The sequence below is a fragment of the Mytilus edulis genome, chromosome 3 (assembly GCF_963676685.1).
Source record: "Mytilus edulis chromosome 3, xbMytEdul2.2, whole genome shotgun sequence".
Lineage (NCBI taxonomy): Eukaryota > Metazoa > Mollusca > Bivalvia > Mytilida > Mytilidae > Mytilus > Mytilus edulis.
In genome coordinates this window covers 25,343,446-25,363,893 of record NC_092346.1, presented here as the reverse complement: position 1 = coordinate 25,363,893, position 20,448 = coordinate 25,343,446, and the positions used below count along the sequence as shown (strand labels likewise).

Sequence of the window (20,448 nt, the reverse complement as noted above, 5' to 3'; positions counted from 1 at the left end):
ATTCATATACATGTTAGTATAACTATACCAATTACCAGAAGTCCGATAGTAGGGACCCTAATAAGGGACTTTTGTGGGAATTTCTGATAGGCAACCTACAATGACAAGTTAAAATAAAGTGTTATGTCATATTGTAATTATTTTATGGGTTTTGACTTGAAGAGAGAGCAATAATTTTAATTCAAATTCAAAATTTTATTGTTATATAAATCAACTCTTATGATTTATACAAAAAATCCACAAAGCAACATAGCACTACAAATATGTATAAATAACAAGAAGAATGCAAGTATGATTAAACAAACTTTATTAGAGTTTACAATTCAATTACGAGTCCTGTTTTAGGTACGAACGACTGATTCATTTATATAACGTTACGTATATAATATAAGATAAGATAAGATAAGATAAGAATTTTATTAATCTAATCAAGAACCCATAAAGGGCATCATTTTACAACACAATATGATTGGAAAAAGCAAAACAGAAAACTAATACATACTTTAACGTTATGAACAGGATCAGAGCCTAACACAACATGTGTTTTATATAACTATTATATTAAATCTTATAACAATAAAATACTAAATTACTTCATATATTTTGTTTACATCTGGATCTTATTTCTAACCCTTTAATAATGTAATTTCCTAGGCACATGAGAGTTGGTAAATGCTCATTTGTGAACAGCCAGAAATATTTCTTATCATTAGGTAGTTCTTTAAAATTAGTACAAAAAGTTGTAGCTTTATCATATAATAATTTCCTCTGTTCATCATATAATGGACAATTTACTGTAAAATGGGTCTCATCTTCAATAGAATTTGATCCATGTGATAAGCAATGATGACATAGACGTTGAGTTCTCTCTATGTATTTTTTATTATATCTATCTTTCTCAATTTTAAGATCATGAGCACTTATTCTCATTTTACATATAGCTCTTCTTATACTAAAATCTTTAATTGATAAATTGATAAATAGGCCTCCTATAATCTTTATTCACAGAACCCTTTGATTTCGTTCGGTTTTTGTGTTCATGAACAGAAAATATATTTTATTTTTTTCTAAACTATATTAAAACGCGCAAAAAAAAAAAAAAAAAAGGGTGCCCAAGCGCCTGTGTAATTTTAATGCTTATTTTATATGAACAGAAGTTAGAACACTTGTCAGTCAAAATATCACAAGCTCGGATCAACATAATTATATATGAACCAGCCACTACTACGGGGGTTGAGGGAGAAAAACGAAATTGACTATCAATACCGGACATGAGGGTCTCGCATGGTAGAATTGGATACAGAAAATTTAAATACGATTCAAAGTAATAGTAGCACTTACCATTTATATGCACAAAACACAAACAGTTTTGTTAGTCTTGTATGATTTTTAATTTTAGTTTCTTTAGTTTCTCGGAGTTTAGTATGACGTCCATTATCACTGTACTAGTATATACATATTTTTTAAGGGACCAGCTGAAGGACGCCTACGGGTGCGGGAGTTTTTCGCTACATTGAAGACCCATTGGTGGCCTTCGGCTGTTGTCTGCTCTATGGTCGGATTGTTGTCGCTTTGACACATTCCCCATTTCCTTTCTCAATTTTATATATAATGTTAAAAGGAAGATAATTCAAGTAAGGAAGTGCACATGCACAAATAAACGGATCAACTTCATATTTCCTAAAAGTAATAAGTTGCTATATAGATATATAACATATAATAAATTGCTGGTCTATAAATGCCAAAGATTTTTCCAATGCAAGTGTTACGAAAAAAGAAGTAGAAATTGATACATTTTTTAAATACTTAAAAAAAAAATCATAGACGATTAGGACGTCGCAACAGAAAATATTCTATCTTAATTAGGAGATATCATACTATGTTGAAGTTATATAAACACAAAAGGTGTATTTTATTTTTGGACTAAACGATTATTTAAACTAATACTCCTTTGAGGTCAATAGGACGTGTGTTCTTTCCTTTTCTATCAGCGATTTCTGCTACGAAAACGATAACATATATCACAAATATAAACGATTGATTAATTGTTTATTGGCTGCTTAACGTCCAGTGGCATATATTTCATGCATGTTCAGGACGAAAAAAAAGAAGATTAATTGACAGAACTGAAAAGCAATTACTGCATTGTAAAACATAAACAGGAGTAATGATTTAAATAAGAAAACCTTTTAAATTATGAAGCATTTGATGTGTTTTGTTTAAGCAAGCTATCAAACTTTTTTTTAGCTGTCCTGACGGATGTGATACGGAACTGTGATTACACAAAAGCTTGTCGAGATGATGTTGTTATTAAGCAAGGCGACACGGGTGACAGGTATGTCATATGTTCCCTAAATGTTTAAGTATGACTCTTTAAAAAAAAATTAACATACTTTGAGCAATATCATATTTATAGTGATTTCGATATGATTTACTGGGACAAATTCTTTTGGCCGAATCTTTGACTGAAAAACAAGTGATAATCCACAAAAGCAACAGAATCATTTATAATTTTATGTCCATGGATATGACTGGGAGTCATGGAATCATCAAACAAAAACTCATATTTTACCATTGCTTTGTATATAAATTAACTAGCAACATCTTCCCTTTCATGAATGTGACCTACCGAATTAGACTATTTACCGGATTTGTTATATAACATAAGCAACGCGACGGGTGCCACATGTGGAGCAGGATCTGCTTACCCTTCCGGAGCACTTGAGATCACCTCTAGTTTTTGGCGGGGTTCGTGTTGCTTATTCTTTAGTTTTCTATGTTGTGTCATGTGTTCTATTATTGTTTGTCTGTTTGTCTTCTAAGTTCATTTTTAGCCAGGCGTTGTCAGTTTATTTTCGATTTATGAGTTTGACTGTCCCTCTGGTATCTTTCGTCCCTCTTCTAAGTTTATGCCATCCTGAAAACTATTAACCGATCATATTAAAGTCTAAGTGGGAGTCATAGTGCATGTGCATCAGTGTTAGTTCTTTTAGTAATTTCTCTCTTATTGTTGAACGTAAAAACATTATCAGGATTATAAGGTCACTATTAGAATGCTTACTTTCATAACTAGTTATTATCATGTAGGCAATTTTACGAAGAAATTCAGATTGTCAAACGTAACATGTCGCAGTTCTTAATGCTTTCAGTTGCTTACTATTTCACTGTTTCTTTGTTCTTTGCAAAAAATTAAAAAAAAAATACACACATTTTTTTCATATCGGAAGACAGACCACTTGTCTAAACATGACAAAGTTGTAAAAATCAAAACAGTTTTAGATTATCGCGCCATGACATGCTATATGAAAATTAGGAAATGTGGTATGATTGCCAATAAAACAGCTATCCACCAAAGTTCAAATGAAACGTTTAAAATTGAAAATGACTCTTCTTTTTCATACCTCCACATGAAAGGCATCGAATTAGCAGTTAACGATCGGTAAAACACATTTATTGTATAAAACTACATGCCAAGGTACATGCTTTGTCTTACAATCAATTATATTGGAAATAACGACTAGCATATTATCAGTGTTTGGATTATAATTGGAAAAATTAATCAAGATTTTAATTATTTTCTATATTTTGCGTAGTTTTTGACAATTTCAGGGGGTTTAACATGTACCCAGTTAGACTGTCGTAGCAAAAGATAACCAGTAAGATAAGGATTATGCTTAAATGGGCATAGACCTTAAATTATTATTGTTTTCACTCAGTTGTTTTTTGGTATTGCTTTCTGAACTTTGGTGCATTGAGAGAAACTGTAAACGAAAAAAAGGCATATCTATCGGGATTATGTCCTTAAATTTCTTTAACGTTTTTTTTTCTATCTTTTCTGCTCGAACTGGACAAAATTCTAAATCTAGAGTTGTCCCTGAAAGATGGCTCCCTTTATTGTTTAAATATTGCATTCTTTTGTTAGATGTGCATTTTAGTGTTAAGAAGTTTCGGTCGTAAGGATATGATCGTTAAATAATCGTATTTTAACAAATTTATGTTAAACCGAATTGTTTTTAAAAAATGTTTTTAATTTGGAATAATCAAAACAATCATATAATGTTTTATTCGTGTGCTTAATCATAATTTAAATTTTGAATTTAAACCAAATATTGATTTCCGACGCATAATAGAACGTTTTAAACTTAAGGTGAAAGGAAAACTGATGATAGGAACTAATAAAATGATAATGTATCCTTTTGCAATTCACTCTATTTACAGGACTAATTTAGCAAGCGTCATATGTCTCAGCAGTTTACTTGACGTAATAATACCTTTAGGGGATAATTATATGCTTCTCTATATTCTTAAAGCACGAGTAATTTAAAATAAAGAAAACAAAATATATGTTAATCGTGTTTGTACTGGTACTTTGTCATTTAATTATACGGTACCCAGGTTAAACATTTTATTCTCACCTAAAACCAATCTTGTTTTCTAAAAAGCCATTAATTTGTATCAACAAATTCCCATTTCTGACACCAAACAAACAAAGAAAAATATAAACGCTTTCAATATATTAAGTTATCAAAATATAAAAACACATTTAGAGACCTTTGTGAAAGTCATTACTTTTTAAATTAATTACAAGAACATGTTGAAATTCTCAGGTTTTTCATTATGCTTACTGGGACGACATCCGTGTACATCGATACGGTGAAATCGGACGAGGAAAATGCTGTGGTGGCGGAGGAAATGTCAGAGAAAGATGTCATCGAAAAGATGTTAGAAGAAGAGACTGGGAAGAAGAAAAAATTGGATAGGAAAAAATACGGAAAATTTATTCTCCACTACGGTAAGAGAAGATGTTTCTGTCTGTTAGAACTAGAGATTCGTGGAATTCAAAAGCTCATTTTGAAGAATTCGCTAACATTTATTTACAAAACAAAGTTTCTCCGGTAAGGGACAGTTTTTGTCTTTTAGACTTTAGCATCGTGCTGACAGATCATAAATGCTTTCTGAATTCCCCTGAATTGGTATTTAAAAAAAAAACAGTCTTCACTAAAAATTTCAATATGAAAGCTTAATTGGTGCATTTTCAGTTTATGACAACATATTGGAGCATTTCTGAATAAAATACCAATTGATAAAAATTAGAATGCATGAAGAGGAGTTCAAACTTGCTAAACCAGATTTTAGAACATTTGGTAATGTCTCGAACGATGAATGTAATTTCGTTCCAGAAGATATTTTCAATTAAACACTAAGAAAGGACAATTTTTAATAAAAAAAAAAGTACCATTGTGAATGGATCACTTATTTTAAAAAATCCAAATCCTGAAACAATTCGAATAATAAAGTACTTACATGTTATACTCATTTTTAAATAAAACCTGCACGGCATAGCGTATTTTCAACAAAGATTTGTATTATATGATACTAATACTAAAGTAAAAACACACAAAGAAAACAGACACACAAATAACAAAAAAGGGATACTAAAACACACAAAGAAAACAGACACACAAATAACAAAAAAAAGGGATACTAAAACACACAAAGAAAACAGACACACAAATAACAAAAAAGGGATACTAAAACACACAAAGAAAACAGACACACAAATAACAAAAAAGGGATACTAAAACACACAAAGAAAACAGACACACAAATAACAAAAAAGGGATACTAAAACACACAAAGAAAACAGACACACAAATAACAAAAAAAAAAGGACAAGAAAAACAAACAAACAAACAAACAAAGCTGTGTTGAAGGCCGTACTTATATCTCTATATATAATTGTTTACTTTTAACACATTGTGATTTGGATGGAGAGTTGTCTCAATGGTTTACATTGTCATATAAGCTGGATGTTTGGTTAGTCATAAAACCAGGCTCAACCCACCATTATTCTTTAAATGCACTATATCAAGTCAGGAATATGGCAGTTGTTATCAAATAGTCCGTTTCTCTGTAAATTTTGTTGGCGTTCTTTTTGTAGCAGTTCAGTGTTTCTGTAGTTTCGGTTTTTTTTCCCCTTATAGTTGATAGTGTTCCCTCAGCTCAGTTCTGTAAACCGGATTTATTTCAGTTAAATCGATTTATGACTATTGGAGAGCTGGTATACTACTATTGCTTTTATTCACCACATCTTCTTATTTCTTTAAAAAATGGAATGTCCTCCTTTTATTTTAGTAAATTGATTTAATGTTCAATAATCATGACTGCATTTAATGACCAAGAATCTATTTCTTGAAAACCGTAATAAATTCACCATTAAATAAAGCAATAAAGTTAATGTTTCATTGTTAGATATCGTAATACACTTGAAATGTTCAGTGTACAATAAAATGTTGTTCCATTGTTTTGAGTTCTGTCAAGTGCGTGTACGGAATTTATGTCACGAATTTATATACAACATCCCTATTTTATTATTATAAAACTCTTGTGAAATGGAAAATTATAACTTGAGGCATTTTCATTGAAAGTATAGTTTGTGATTAATAAGAATGCTGAGCATAACATGTGGTAAGTAGACTAGACTATACACTTGAAGTATTCAGCATCCGATAAAGTGATGTTGCCTAGGTGTTTTTTTTTGTTATTTAAATGCGTGCATGGATTTATGTCATATACAATACCCCCTTTTCACATTTTAAACCACTTCTGTTAAGGATAATTATTAAGGCATTTTCTAAATAAGAATACCGATCATGACATTTGGTAATATATGTAGACTAAACATTGATGCCATCGTTATGTGCACGTAAATGGCCATTATTTCATCTACAATAACACGTAAAGGGTCATTATTTCAACTACATAAACCCATGTTAAATTTATTTCACATGTGTTTCCAAATGTATCCTTACGTAGTCGTTTTATATCGTTTTTTAATTACACAATGTATTGAATTATAATTCTATTAAATCTTTTTTAAATTCCATAAGGTATTTTTAGTTCAGAAAAAATGAAATTACATCTTTTATTAGGAGAAATAAAGTTAACATTTTTATGTAATTTCTTTTATACTGTGATTATTTATGTCCCATTCCGATCCAATTACAAAAGTTTTCGGATTTATGAACAAGTTAACCGTCTGTATAAAAATTCAATACACTTGATAACATACTGGAAATAAGAAAATTACTCATTCTATTGATGATATATCGAGAGATAATATATATAGAAATTTCAATCAAAATATTAAATTTATCTACCCAGTAAGCCGTTCAAGTTATTAAATGATACAATAAGATTTTGTGTGGATGTTTACGTCTGTTCGTTGGTATGGATCCCTGAACAGAATATAAATTATTTGGTTTTATTTATAGAGGCAGGGAAGAGTTTTGGTGAAGTTGCCCTGATGAGTGAGGATGCTGTAAGGAATGCCACGGTCATTGCCGATGAGGAAACTGACCTCTTGGTGGTTAGCAGGGAGTTGTTTAATAGATCTATGAAGGTAACAATTGTTTGAAATAAAACCTTGTATCAATTTGTATAATATAACTCTGCACTGTGTAAATACGTTGTGCGTCAATTTCAAATAAGAAAGCGCATTGCCGGAATAAATAATTCTTTTAAATTATATATATTTAATTATTTTGACATTTAAAATGAAATTTTATTAAAGCAATAAACGGGTAATAAATAGTTTATATATTTATTTAAATAAAAAGTACTCAAGTTGAGGATATTTGCACATGACAATTGAAAAGTACATGTACTAAATTCAGTGACATGTCCCTAGTTTTAAGTGGTAATTTCGTTTGCATATTATGTAATTAACACGTACAAAAGGAAAAGCAAATTATGAAAAAGCATAGGATATGTTACTGTTTAAATATGTTGTTAAACGTATATAAGAGGAACTGGATGGGGTTTACAGACTAGACAAAAATGAGCAAAAGGTGCAGAATAATGAACAAACAAAATACAGAACAGAAAAAATGAACAAACACACACAGAAAAGACAATTATGGGGTGCTTAAATATGAGGAAAAGAGAATATATTGGCAAAAGTTGACAAAGAATAGGGAACAAGGGAACATGCTCTCGTCCAATATTAAAAACCAAATCGGGTAAATTCTACGATTCCTCAAAATAGTGTATAGTCAAATAATGCTTCTTTTGAGGTCATGAATGCATTACGGATTCTGATTCTTTTCCTACATGGTCAAGATGTTTTTCTATACTGTTTAAATATGACATTAAAAATATATTCTTGGTCGCCATATTGAAAAATTATTTGCGTTTTAGGCAAAGCAAGAAGAAGAGTATAAAGAAAGAGAAGACTTTATACAGAAATGTCCTCTATTCAGATCTTGGACCTCTAGATTTAAACGGTTACTGGAATTAAGCATAAGAAAAGAGACGTTCCCGTTTGGTACCGTTATAGCTCGTCAAGGAGAACCGGTTTCTGGTCTTTTCTTTATCCTAAGGTAAATAAATGTTCAAGTATTACTGCAAACATGTCATCTTGAAATGAATCTTATTCAAGAAGAAAATAAATACGAATGTCAAGGTGTGAAACGCAACATGTCTAACATGTACAGATAATTGCATGTTATACAACTTATTATTTACTTTATATTTAAGAAGAACGTGGTTAAGGTGCATTTGCATTTATATATGTTATACTAATTATATTCGGAGCATGCATGCTGTGAATCTGTTGACGCCTTTTGAAATTTTCATTCTTTTGTATAATAATTTTACAGGTAACATTTACAATATAAGGCCTCTCACTTTTCATGTTCACATTCAAATTTGTCTGCATGTGTATTGTTTATATTTATCGTTCTGAATATAATTGTAACACCTATTCATATGATTGTAGACATGTATTTGTATTTCCTAGTTACGAAACCAAATCACGTTACTTGAATACCCTAATCAGACATGATAGTTCCTTTTCAATTTACATAGTATGAGATTTAACTGAAACCCCCATATGAATTAATTTATCATTTCATCTTACAAGTTTTACAATTAAAATTCTAGACAGTGACTTTATAGGATGATTAAAAAGCATATGCATTTGTAAGTGCACGTTTTAATTTAATTTTAAACACCATATCCTAAGGGCTATGGTGTTAGTACTTTTTTTTTTAACTGTATCGGTTTATTGATATGCGGAGCCTTTTGGCAAATAAAAAACGTATTTATATATATAAAAAAAAAGCAGATGTGGAATGATTGCAAACATTGCAACATTTAAATTCCCAACTTCCATTGAAGCTGTTACCAAACATTTCTATGGGTAAAAAGTAAAATCACAAATATACTGAACTCAGAGGAAAATCAATTCGGAAAGTCCATAATCACATGGCAAAATCAAATAACAAAACGCATCAAAAACGAATGGACAAGAACTGTCATACTCCTGACTTGGTACAGGCATTTTCAAATGTAGAAAATGGTGGATTGAACCTGGTTTTATAGCTAGCTAAACCTCTCACTTGTATGACAGTCGCATCAAATTCCATTATATTGTCACCGATGCGTGAACAAAACAAACAGACATAATAGGTAAAAATGTCAAAAATAGGGGTACAGCAGTCAACATTGTGTTATCATCTTAATCACTATAAAAACAACAATGTAACGAAGAAGCACAAAAAGGCATACATCAAATTAACATCCTCATTTTGATTATATTATACGATTTTATTTGTCTATGTAAAATGCACCCATCAAGAAAGGAGGGTTTTGAGTACTGGTGTAAAATTGCGCGTTTAAAATTCGCACAGGTAGACATGAAATAATTTTGTCGTTCAAAGTATGACGGGATGCATAAATACAGTCACGCAAAATAGATATAACAAAAACTGACTTAACAGTTAAAGTAATAATAATAAATAAAATAATAGTGTGGTTCAAAGTATGACGGGATACATAAGTACAGATTCACGTCAAATGTATATCACAAAAAAAGTTGGTTAACAGTAAAAGTAATATTAATAAATAAAATAATTTTGTCATTCAAAGTATGACAAGATACATAGGTACAGAGTCACATCATAAAATAATTTTGTCATTCAAAGTATGACAAGATACATAGGTACAGAGTCACATCATTAAAAACACTTACAAAAAATGTCCCAAACTATTTACAATGTACTTGTGTTCGCAGTTTAAGCATTGTTTACAAAATTCTCAATACATGCAAACCGTTCACTTTGGTTTAATTTTTTTGAGTGGGAAGAAAATTAAAATCGTCTTATAATTCAGTATTCATGGTTAATGTTTCAAAAAAGCGACAGTGAGTGGTTTCAACTTTGAAAAGCCTAAATTCACCTTTTTTAACTTTTGACTTGTCATTTAAACAACTACATTCCACTCCTTTTTGAAAGTTATAAAATTCGGTTAACTGCATGAAACATCTTTACAAACCAAATTATTGGCGTGGAGTACTTGAAATACCAAACGAAGATTTTGATGGTTTTATGTTGTGATCTGTTAACTATTGTTAAGGTAGTTCAGGGGTATAGAAAAAAAATGACAGAATTTTCTTATACTTTGTGAAATTTAACTTTGAAGTATTGTAAATGAAAAAATGCAAAAAAAATTGGGGGTCACCGGCCATCTAAGACATATTTTGACCTCTGAAAATGAGTGCAAATAGGTTATATGGAAATATAGGGTAAATGGACAAAAAAACAATTTGATTGAATTTTCAAAGCAAAATAAAGGACAGAAGTTGCTCATTTTTTCATATTGTAAAGCTTGATGTCTCTATTTTATAAAATTGAAATAAAATTTGGGGGTCACCGGCCATCCAAGAGATTTGTTTTACCTCTGAAAATGAGTGCAAATAGGCTAAATATAGGGAAAACAGACATAAAATATCTTTGATTGAATTTTTAGAGCAAAATAAATGACAAAAGTTGCTCATTTTTTCAAACTGTAAAGCTTGATGTCTCTATTTTATAAAATTGAAATAAAATTTGGGGGTCACCGGCCATCCAAGAGATTTTTTGACCTCTGAAAATGAGTGCAATTAGGCTAAATATAGGGAAAACAGGCATAAAATATCTTTGATTGAATTTTCAGAGCAAAATAAATGACAGAAGTTGCTAATTTTTTCATACTGTAAAGCTTGATGTCTCTATTTTATAAAATTGAAATAAAATTTGGGGGTCACCGGCCATCCAAGAGATTTTTTGACCTCTGAAAATGAGTGCAAATAGGCTAAATATAGGGAAACAGGCATAAAATATCTTTGATTGAATTTTCAGAGCAAAATAGTGACAGAAGTTGCTCATTATTTCATACTGTAAAGTTTGATGTCTTTATTTTATAAGATTGAAATAAAATTTGGGGGTCACCGGCCATCCAAGAGATTTTTTGACCTCTGAAAATGAGTGCAAATAGGCTTAATATAAGGAAAACAGGCATACAATATCTTTGATTGAATTTTCAGAGCAAAATAAATGACAGACGTTGCTAATTTTTTCATACTGTAAAGCTTGATGTCTCTATTTTTATTAAATTGAAATACATTTTGCGGGTCACCAGCCATCCAAGAGATTTTTTTGAGCAAAATAACAGTTGTTGTTTATTGTTCAAAGAGGGTTGACCTCTGCAGTTGTATAATGCTGCGCCCTGCGGAGCATCTGGTTATTATTGTGCTTAAACCATATTTGTTACAACAAAATGAATGAAAAGTGTGAGCTGACAGTCTGCTAAGTTTTTATCCATAAGTCTCATTCTGACTTTCTATCTGAAAGGTTTTTATGTGTCAATATTTGTGTTTCAATATAAAAGGAAGATGTGGTATGATAATTGATTGTTAATGAGGCAACTCTCCGCAATAGACCAAATGACACAGAAGTTAACAGCTACAGGTCAAAAGCCGTTATCGCATAGTTAGCTGTAAAAGACCCTTCAATGACTAATGAAAAACAATTCAAATGAGAAAACTGAAGGCATATTAATGTACAAAATGATGAAAAAAAAATATGTGACACAACAAAAGACAACCACTGTCTGAATAACAGGTTCATGACTTGGGACAGGCATATACATAATGTTGTGGGGTTAATGTTTGAAGGTGACAACCCTTTCCCTTAACCTGGGACAGTGGTGTAAATTGGTACAACATATGGGTTTTATCAATTTGTATTATTCATTTGTGAACTCTAAATCTAGCGAAAAGTAGATTATATCAGATAAATTTGCAGAATGAGTTGTATGAATAGTCGGGACCCTTGTCTTACAAACTTTATGGAGCAAGAAAAATGTGATGAGGATCATGAGGTTTGTATGTACATAACGTCTGTCATGAAATTAAAGATTTCAGTATATTCGCATTTTCAAATATTTTTTGTAACTGCTGTATTTCAAATGTTATTTTTCTTTTCTACTGTAGGATAGTAAGTGGTTCAAATATACATGTATGCCTCTTGAGACTAAAATTACATGCAATAGAAATCAGCCCCCAAAAAAGCAAGTTTTAATAACTTCAGCTGTAGTTATGCATTTTTAAATGTAAATACAATGTATGTGCTAGGGGCCTAAATTGACCCTGAATTATTTCAAGTGTTTTTGGCCTAAGACTTTTTAATACATAACGTACTATTAAATTATTACATGTAATGTACTATGCCATTTGTAAATTCCTTTCTATTTAAAGTACATTTTAAACATATGGGAGGATTCAGAGGCAGCCCTCGGAAAAATTTGGTTAATAATATAGGGAATCACCTGAGCGGATCCCCTTTTAGGGAGTTAGTGTGCCCCCACACTGGATCCGCCACTGGAATTATTTATACAACAAAAACATTCACGAGGTTTTAAATTGCAGGAAAATGTCACCTCTTCATACAAGCCCCCCCCCTTTTTTTTCATTCAAAAACCTACTAAACATGCTAAAAGCCACATACTCATACATTTTTATAATTTTGACTTTTGAATAATTATTATACATTCTACATGTCTGATACATGTACATCAAATTAGTCTTTAAAAACATTTTGTCTATAATTCTTAGGTCCGAGTACACAGTTATTTCCTAGTGCATTTCCTTTAGACAATAAATGGAAATAAAAAAAATCCCACCTGCGCTTTCTCCACAATATTTTTACAGTGTGTTGTACTACTTTTGGGACAAATTATATCAAAATTATAGAAAACTTCATCAGCTCTAACTCAAAATATGGACAATTTTATGTGAAGGGGGGCTTGAAATCTTTTGACAGCTTCCGAAATGCTAATTTTTTACCTTTTTCAACTGGACCAAATCACTGCTTTACATTATAATTCATGAATCAAATTTTTTTACAGTGTAATTTTATCCCCCTTCTTGCTACTTGAGGCATAAAACATAAATAAATAAATAAATAAATTTGGAAGGGGTATAAAAAAATTGACAAGTAACACACTGTGCACAGTAGGGACTATATTTTTGGACAACGAAAATCAAGGGACGATAACTGTGTACTCGGACCATATAATATATATCTTATAATTGCCATGAAACTTGGTCCGTAGGCTTAAAATTTAGTAAGCTCTATGATTTTTTTTTTAACGCTGATTCTTATGCTGATTGAAGAAAATATGTCGTTGCTATGCATGTTAGCTAGTTTTATTTTGTTCACTTCAGTGTTCCTGTTGTTTGTTTGTTTTCCTCTTTTCCTCTTGTGGTTGATGTGTTTCCCTCGATATATTTTCTCTCAACCTATGTATGACCTTTAAATACCGGTATACTACTGTTGGCGTTATTTAGAGACTTTAATTCGTGTTAAAGAAAACAGCCAGTTTAATGGAGAGGAATTTTGAATGATCTGTGATTATACATTACTATTTGTTTTTAGTGGTCAAGCCAAATCAACTGTCCAGCCTGCACTACATCACCAACAGTACCCACAGTTAATGAAACTCGATGTAAACGAGGTCGCTGCTGAACTTGGAAGGTAGGTTTTGGTTGATGGACCATGTCTATATTTATATAATCCGCTGACATGAAACTGCATCGATAACATTTATAAAATATTGAAATTAATGGAATCACTAGGATTTTTTTACCCTCAGAAATAAGCCATTTCGGTCATAACAAGTTGGGTTTTTAATGCACTTTCTAAGATGAAACGCGCGTCAATTAAATTGTAATACAACAATTTGGTCAATTGGAATGTTGGTGGACGCTTCACACCCAAGGGTGTATCTAGCCTAGAATTCAGCATTTCTGTGCTAACATAGAATATCTCTGAAGCTATATATATATATATATATACCTCGTCTAAATATATATATCTTGTTGTCGAGCCTTCGACTTAGTCGAAAAAGCGAGACTAAGCGATCCTACATTCCGTCGTCGTCGGCGTCCACAAATATTCACTCTGTGGTTAAAGTTTTTGAAATTTTAATTACTTTCTTAAACTATACTGAATTTCTACCAAACTTAGACAGAAGCTTGTTTATGATCATAAGAAAGTATCCAGAAGTAAGTTTTGTAAAAATAAAATTCCATTTTTTCCGTATTTTACTTATAAATGGACTTAGTTTTTCTGCGAGAAAACATTACATTCACTCTGTGGTTAAAGTTTTTAAAATTTTAATAACTTTCATAAACTATCCTTGATTTGTACCAAACTTGGACAGAAGCTTGTTTATGATCATAAGATAGTATCAAGAAGAAAATTTTGTAAAAATAAATTTCCACTTTTCCGTATTTCACTTATAAATGGACTTAGTTTTTCTGCGAGGAAACATTACATTCACTCTGTGGTTAAAGTTTTTAAAATTTTAATAACTTTCATAAACTATCCTTGATTTGTACCTAACTTGGACAGAAGCTTGTTTATGGTCATAAGATAGTGTCAAGAAGAAAATTTTGTAAAAATAAATTTCCACTTTTCCGTATTTTACTTATAAATGGACTTAGTTTTTTTGCCAGAAACAAAACATTCACTCTGTGGTTTAAGTTTTAAAAATTTTTATAATGTTCTTAAACTATCCTGGATTTCTACCAAACTTAGACAAAAGCTTGTTTCTGATCATAAGATATTATTCAGAAGTAAATTTTGTAAAAAAAAAATCACTTTTTCCGTATTTTACTTATCAATGGACTTAGTTTTTCTTCCAGTTAATATTACATACAGTCTGCAGTTAAGTTTATAAAACATTTATTAGATTCATAAACTATCCTGGATTTTTTACCAAACTTCGAAGCTTCTTTCAATCAAAAGACAGTATTGAGAGGGAAATTTTTATTGATGTCTTTCCTCATTTTTGTTGAGTCTGCGATTAACAGCAAAAGTAGGCGAGACACTGGGTTCCGTGGAACCCTTACGAATTTTTTAAATATATATTTGATGTTGAATCAAATGTTTTAATAATTCTAAACATAAAGAATTTCGTACTTTAAAGACATGGTTTTTTCTTATCCATATTAGGCATACTAGTAATATTCTAGAATTTGTGATTTTAATGCTCTTCAAATTAGTAATTGATGTTGCATTATAACTACATTGACTCGAAATCCCCTTTGTTTATTCTTTGTATACGTGTTATATATGTGTCATTGCTTTAAAACATATTACAGAGAAAATTACAATAAACTGGTACAAAAGAAAGAAAAAGATCTGACACAGGAACAGATCAAAATTCGACGGAAAGAAGGCTATGCTGCAGCAGAGAGACATAGAAATCAAAGTAGGATTGAACTTTGTTCTATAGAAGAAAATGATCTCATAGGTAGGCTTTATCATAATACAGTATAAAATGTTTTCTCAACTAATAAAAAATGGCCACCATGATAAAGCCAATAGTACTGAAATTTGTGTTATAAAACAATTAATGCAAAGTTCTTTTACTTGGCTTGCCTACCAAAGTTACATTTACCGTACTTATCCAACAGCTTTTATAAAACAATACAGAATTTCAGCTTCTTCTTATTTTTAGATATCTACAGCATTAATTTTTCCTGATTTATTAACTTTATCCTTATATTTATTTTCATCGTGACATATTTTATTATCGGTGTCTTTTAATTGACATTTTATACGCCGGAGTTCTATTTGTTTCGTTAAATATCAAATGTATTAGACCATTTGCTTATTTCAAATTAAACATAAAAAAGAGAATTTACATATTGTTGTCACAAAATAACTAAGATGTTGTAGATGATAACAAGTAGTGCAAGTTTACATATTAAGTTGGTTAAAATCCTTGATAAAATATAACTGGATTTATTTATTTTCTATCATCATGTTATCACTTTCCAAACTCAAGTTCGTTCCTTGGTATAAAAAGTGTAGGGGAATTGGAAAGTACATATTTTATGCATGCCACTAATAATTTAAATTTCTTATTAAGGAGACTTAGAAATGGTGCTTGATTTAGAAACAAATTATAGTACGGTAACATGTACTGCAAACACTGTTGCCATGGTACTGGATACCAAAAATTACGATCGTCTGGTTGCTAAGAAAAACCAACAAACAGTCATTAAAATGTGCCAAACTGCAGCCCAGAAAATGTATTATAGACTGTATGCTTACAAAGGAGACCAAATTCCTATTCTTAAATGTGCCTTAAAGAAGTTGAACGAAAAAATTCCAAGAAGACCCGAGTCAAAATACCAACGAAAACCAGTATCTACAGATAAATCAAAGATCATGGAAACTTTAATAGAATTATTTCTTCAAGGAAAAGGACCTTTGATAGAACCGTATGTCCCAGATTCTTTGTACTATCGGAAAATGTCAGCACGAAAAGCTAAACACATGGAACAAAGTAAGAAACTAACTGAACGCTTGCATCCTGTAAGAAAACGCAGAACCATACCAAGGAGTCTCAAACAGCTAAAACGAATGGACGCAGAAAATGAACTTTTACACGTACCTGTCAGTCATGAAACAACGATAGTAAGATCTTTCGTTCGACCTGGAACGGCTTTAGGCATTAAAGGTACAGAAAGGCCGAAGGAACATACCAAACTAAGACCAAAAACAGCTACTGAAAGGAGTACTGGCTTCTTTATCACAGAAGTAGATGGCGAATATACAACTAATGTCGCCAAACCTTTCGACTCGCCACAAATATTTGAACAAATGGACCAAATACAACATGAAAAGTCTGAAGCACGTTCTAATGTTATATGCACACTATCAGCTAAAGAGGAACTTCGAAATTATATGAAACAAACTGACCATGGAACAGAATCAACGGTAGATGGTTTATCTAATGACGATTTTTTCGATTGGGAAACAAGTGATAGTAATCTACGAACACTAGAAGATAGATTGAAAGATTTCTGCTCACAGTACACAAGTACTACAAGAGGTCCTCCTTTGTTAGCAGAACTCAAACGCTTTTATATCAAAGATGAGAGAGAGGTAATTCTTATAATTAATCATGATAACTAGCATTTGCCTAATCCCGATTCACAGTTGCTTGCTGAAATCTGTATTATGTGGACCTTGGATGTGTTCTGCTTCTTCATCAGGTTGTTGTCTCTTTGAAACATCCACCGTTTCCATTCTCTATTTTATCATACACGTAAAAAGTAGTAATTTGACGAGGGACTCTCTGATTTGAATTTTCCTTGGAGTTCGGTATTTTTGTTATTTTTCTCTTTTTCCCACTAAACACAAGTATTATCATTGGCAAACATAACACATCTCATTATTTTTATAGTCATTAAATTTAAACACCATTAAAAAGTAATAAGCACTGCCCTCAAATCATGGTATTATAAATTGGGAGTAAGTATTAAAAAGTCTTTTTTCCAATAATGTCGTTATCGAAATTACTTTTCTATCAAAAAAGTATCAAGGTGTTATATTAAATTAAACGTATACCATACATTGTGTCATCAACCTCTGAGAGTGCAAATCAGATATAAACTTAACACATATAATGCATTTGGTTGTTGGAAGTTGACGTTAAAATTTCAATTTCATAATTCACCTGGGTGTGATTAGAACCTGATATGTCACTTTGAAGTGGATGTTTACATCAACACTTTTAGCTTATATATTATTGATTACATGCTTATTCAAATTTAATGCATTTATAAAAACAGTCTAATCATAGGTGATTAGATATAAATAATAATCATCAGTTTGAAAAGGTATGTTATGTATAAGATCACAGGTGCATAGGCTCTATGAGTAAGATTTGAGTAGGGCCTAGAATTGCGGGATTGTTCAATCATAGCCCAATGTCTATCGTTTTTGTTGTCCATTAGTTTCCGATTGTTTCTACTATGCATAAGAGGAGAATCTCAGATTTATAGTTGATTCGTGTGTAAGGCTTGTAAAACGTTGGAAGTCATATTTTTTCAACAAAGAAACACCACTGTGGGGACCAAATGTACTCTCCTGGAATGTTTTTTTATTAATGTGAGGAGCTACTTACAGGAGCTACTTAGAAAGAAAGAAACAAAGCTTTCATTGTCCTTTAAATTCACTTATAGTACAGAAATGACATTTAGGGGTAAAATTAAACCCAGAATCGCACCTTAACTATGTGAAATTAGGGTAAATTTTTCCATTTGTTAATGAATAATCTGGCTACTCCAAAGTTGTGTTAAGAAGGAAACAAACAAAATCAAGGCGACAGTAGTTTACCGATGTTAAATCCCGAAAATCGATTAGAGGAAACAAAACAATACTTGCGGTTATCTCATAAACTTGAAAACTAAGAAAGCAATGAATGAGGTTGTTAAATTTGTAATATGCCTTTTTATGCTTCTTTGTTAAATATTTGTTTGTTTTTATTGTGATTAATATACTTGTGCTACTTGTACATCCTGTCATTATTGTTTATGATATTCTCGTATTCTTGTCTTTCATTTTTGCTAATGTGCTTTGTCTATATGCCTTTTGGTATTACTTCGATGCCAATAGCGTGGCTCTTTACTTATACATCCCGTTGTTGTGCTATTGTAAAACGTGTTTGTTGCTTGTCATCCATTTTTGCTATGTGCTTTGTCTATATGCCTTTTTATGTTTCTTTGTTACATGTATGACGTGGGTCTGTACTTATACATCCCGTCATTGTGTTATTTTACTATGGTTAATTTGTGTATTATTGTCTTTATTTTTTGCTAATATGCTTGGTCTATATGCCATTTTGTCCTTCTTTGTTGCATTTTTTTAGTGATTAAGATTATAACACAGTTTTGACTGCTGTATTTTTGACATTTTACCTATTATGTCTGTTTGTTTTGTTCACGCATCGTTGTCAATATAATGGAATTTGATGTGACTGCCATGCACAAGTGAGAGATTTAGCTAGCTATAAAGCTAGGTTCAATCCACCATTTTCTACATAAGAAAATTCCTGTACCAAGTCAGGAATATGACAGTTGTTATCCATTCTTTTGGTGTGTTTGAGCTTTTGACTTTTCCATTTGGTAAGGGACTTTCCGTCTTGAATTTTCGTCGGAGTTTCAGTATTTTTGTTAGTTTACTTTTTACAAAACATTACATAAAAAAGAGACAAACACCATATTAAAACAACATAACATAGAAAAAGCGAGAGCCAAACAACAGTTCAAACCAAATACTGTTGTTACAAACCACTCTATGGAAGACTATATACCGAGAGTAATCTCGTGTGGTCCTGAAGGGTAATCGTATGTTTCATGATAAATTCTCAGAAATATCATGCCATTATCTAAGTCTTGCCTACCTTCTTGTTGAAAAGTCAACTGTTAAGGGTGATCCTCTGTGAGTCTTAACAAATTTTCGATAGATGCGCGTTTTTCATACGAGTTGTAAGATGCGCTTGAGGATAAAAAAAAAGTTGGTAGGGTAGGTCATAGCATTTATTTCGTTGAAGAGCACTGTACACTAAACATTCTAAATATTTTTGAAATGATTTTATCAATTATTATGTATTGATTTTTTTCATCCACATTTGCATTAATTTGATTGTCTTTTCTAGGAGGAAAATGCATTTGAGTTGAAAGTACCACGACCTGGCGGGACTGTCTATGTACGGACTAAACAGTGTGATGGTAAAACCGATTCCCATAGTGGCGAGCATCACCATGTCAGACATTACGTAATTTCACGTGACGATAAACTGGACACGTCTGCCATGCTTCCTCCACGCCCAATACGTATGGCGAGGAGTAGCGAATCTGGTAGTAGGGCATCGTCTAGACGATTGCCGCGAGCAACTAGCATTACACATTAATTGATTATATACAACATATGGCTTCATCATAGACAGAAAATTAAATAGATTTAAAACATATTTGCTCTTATTGGTACACGCTAGTGTCTCAGTGGCAGTGTAGTACTAAATTCAGCACTGACATTGTGAATTCGAATGATGACCACATAAAAAGTCCTGATACGTATTTTAAAATAACGTTTACATTGCATATCTTATAGTCGAAACAATAAGTATATTTATCACCAAGGTGACCATGCATAGATGGCATTAATCAGTTTTGTTGCATGTTTATAGAGCATACGGCACAGCTTTCATTCCATTGTGATTTGATTAACAAAAAAGTTACACACTTGCAGTTTTATACTTTATTAA

The 20,448-nt window shown here is 31.5% G+C and overlaps 1 protein-coding gene across 2 annotated transcripts in view; it reads left to right on the top strand.

The window, feature by feature from the left end:
- Window positions 1-20,152, top strand: part of LOC139516053 (uncharacterized) — a 28,197-nt gene extending 8,045 nt beyond the window's left edge. Inside the window, exons 2-9 of one of the 2 annotated variants that reach the window (XM_071305865.1) lie at window positions 2,248-2,335; window positions 4,608-4,792; window positions 7,275-7,402; window positions 8,200-8,381; window positions 13,758-13,856; window positions 15,488-15,639; window positions 16,261-17,282; window positions 19,840-20,152. In XM_071305865.1, the coding sequence (XP_071161966.1) occupies window positions 2,248-2,335; window positions 4,608-4,792; window positions 7,275-7,402; window positions 8,200-8,381; window positions 13,758-13,856; window positions 15,488-15,639; window positions 16,261-17,282; window positions 19,840-20,094 (2,111 nt within the window). In that variant the 3' untranslated portion in view covers window positions 20,095-20,152. Of the gene's footprint in view, window positions 1-2,247; window positions 2,336-4,607; window positions 4,793-6,244; window positions 6,469-7,274; window positions 7,403-8,199; window positions 8,382-13,757; window positions 13,857-15,487; window positions 15,640-16,260; window positions 17,283-19,839 lie in introns of those variants that run through there. The other variant, XM_071305866.1, reaches the window with a different exon arrangement.
- Window positions 20,153-20,448: the final 296 nt, after the last annotated feature.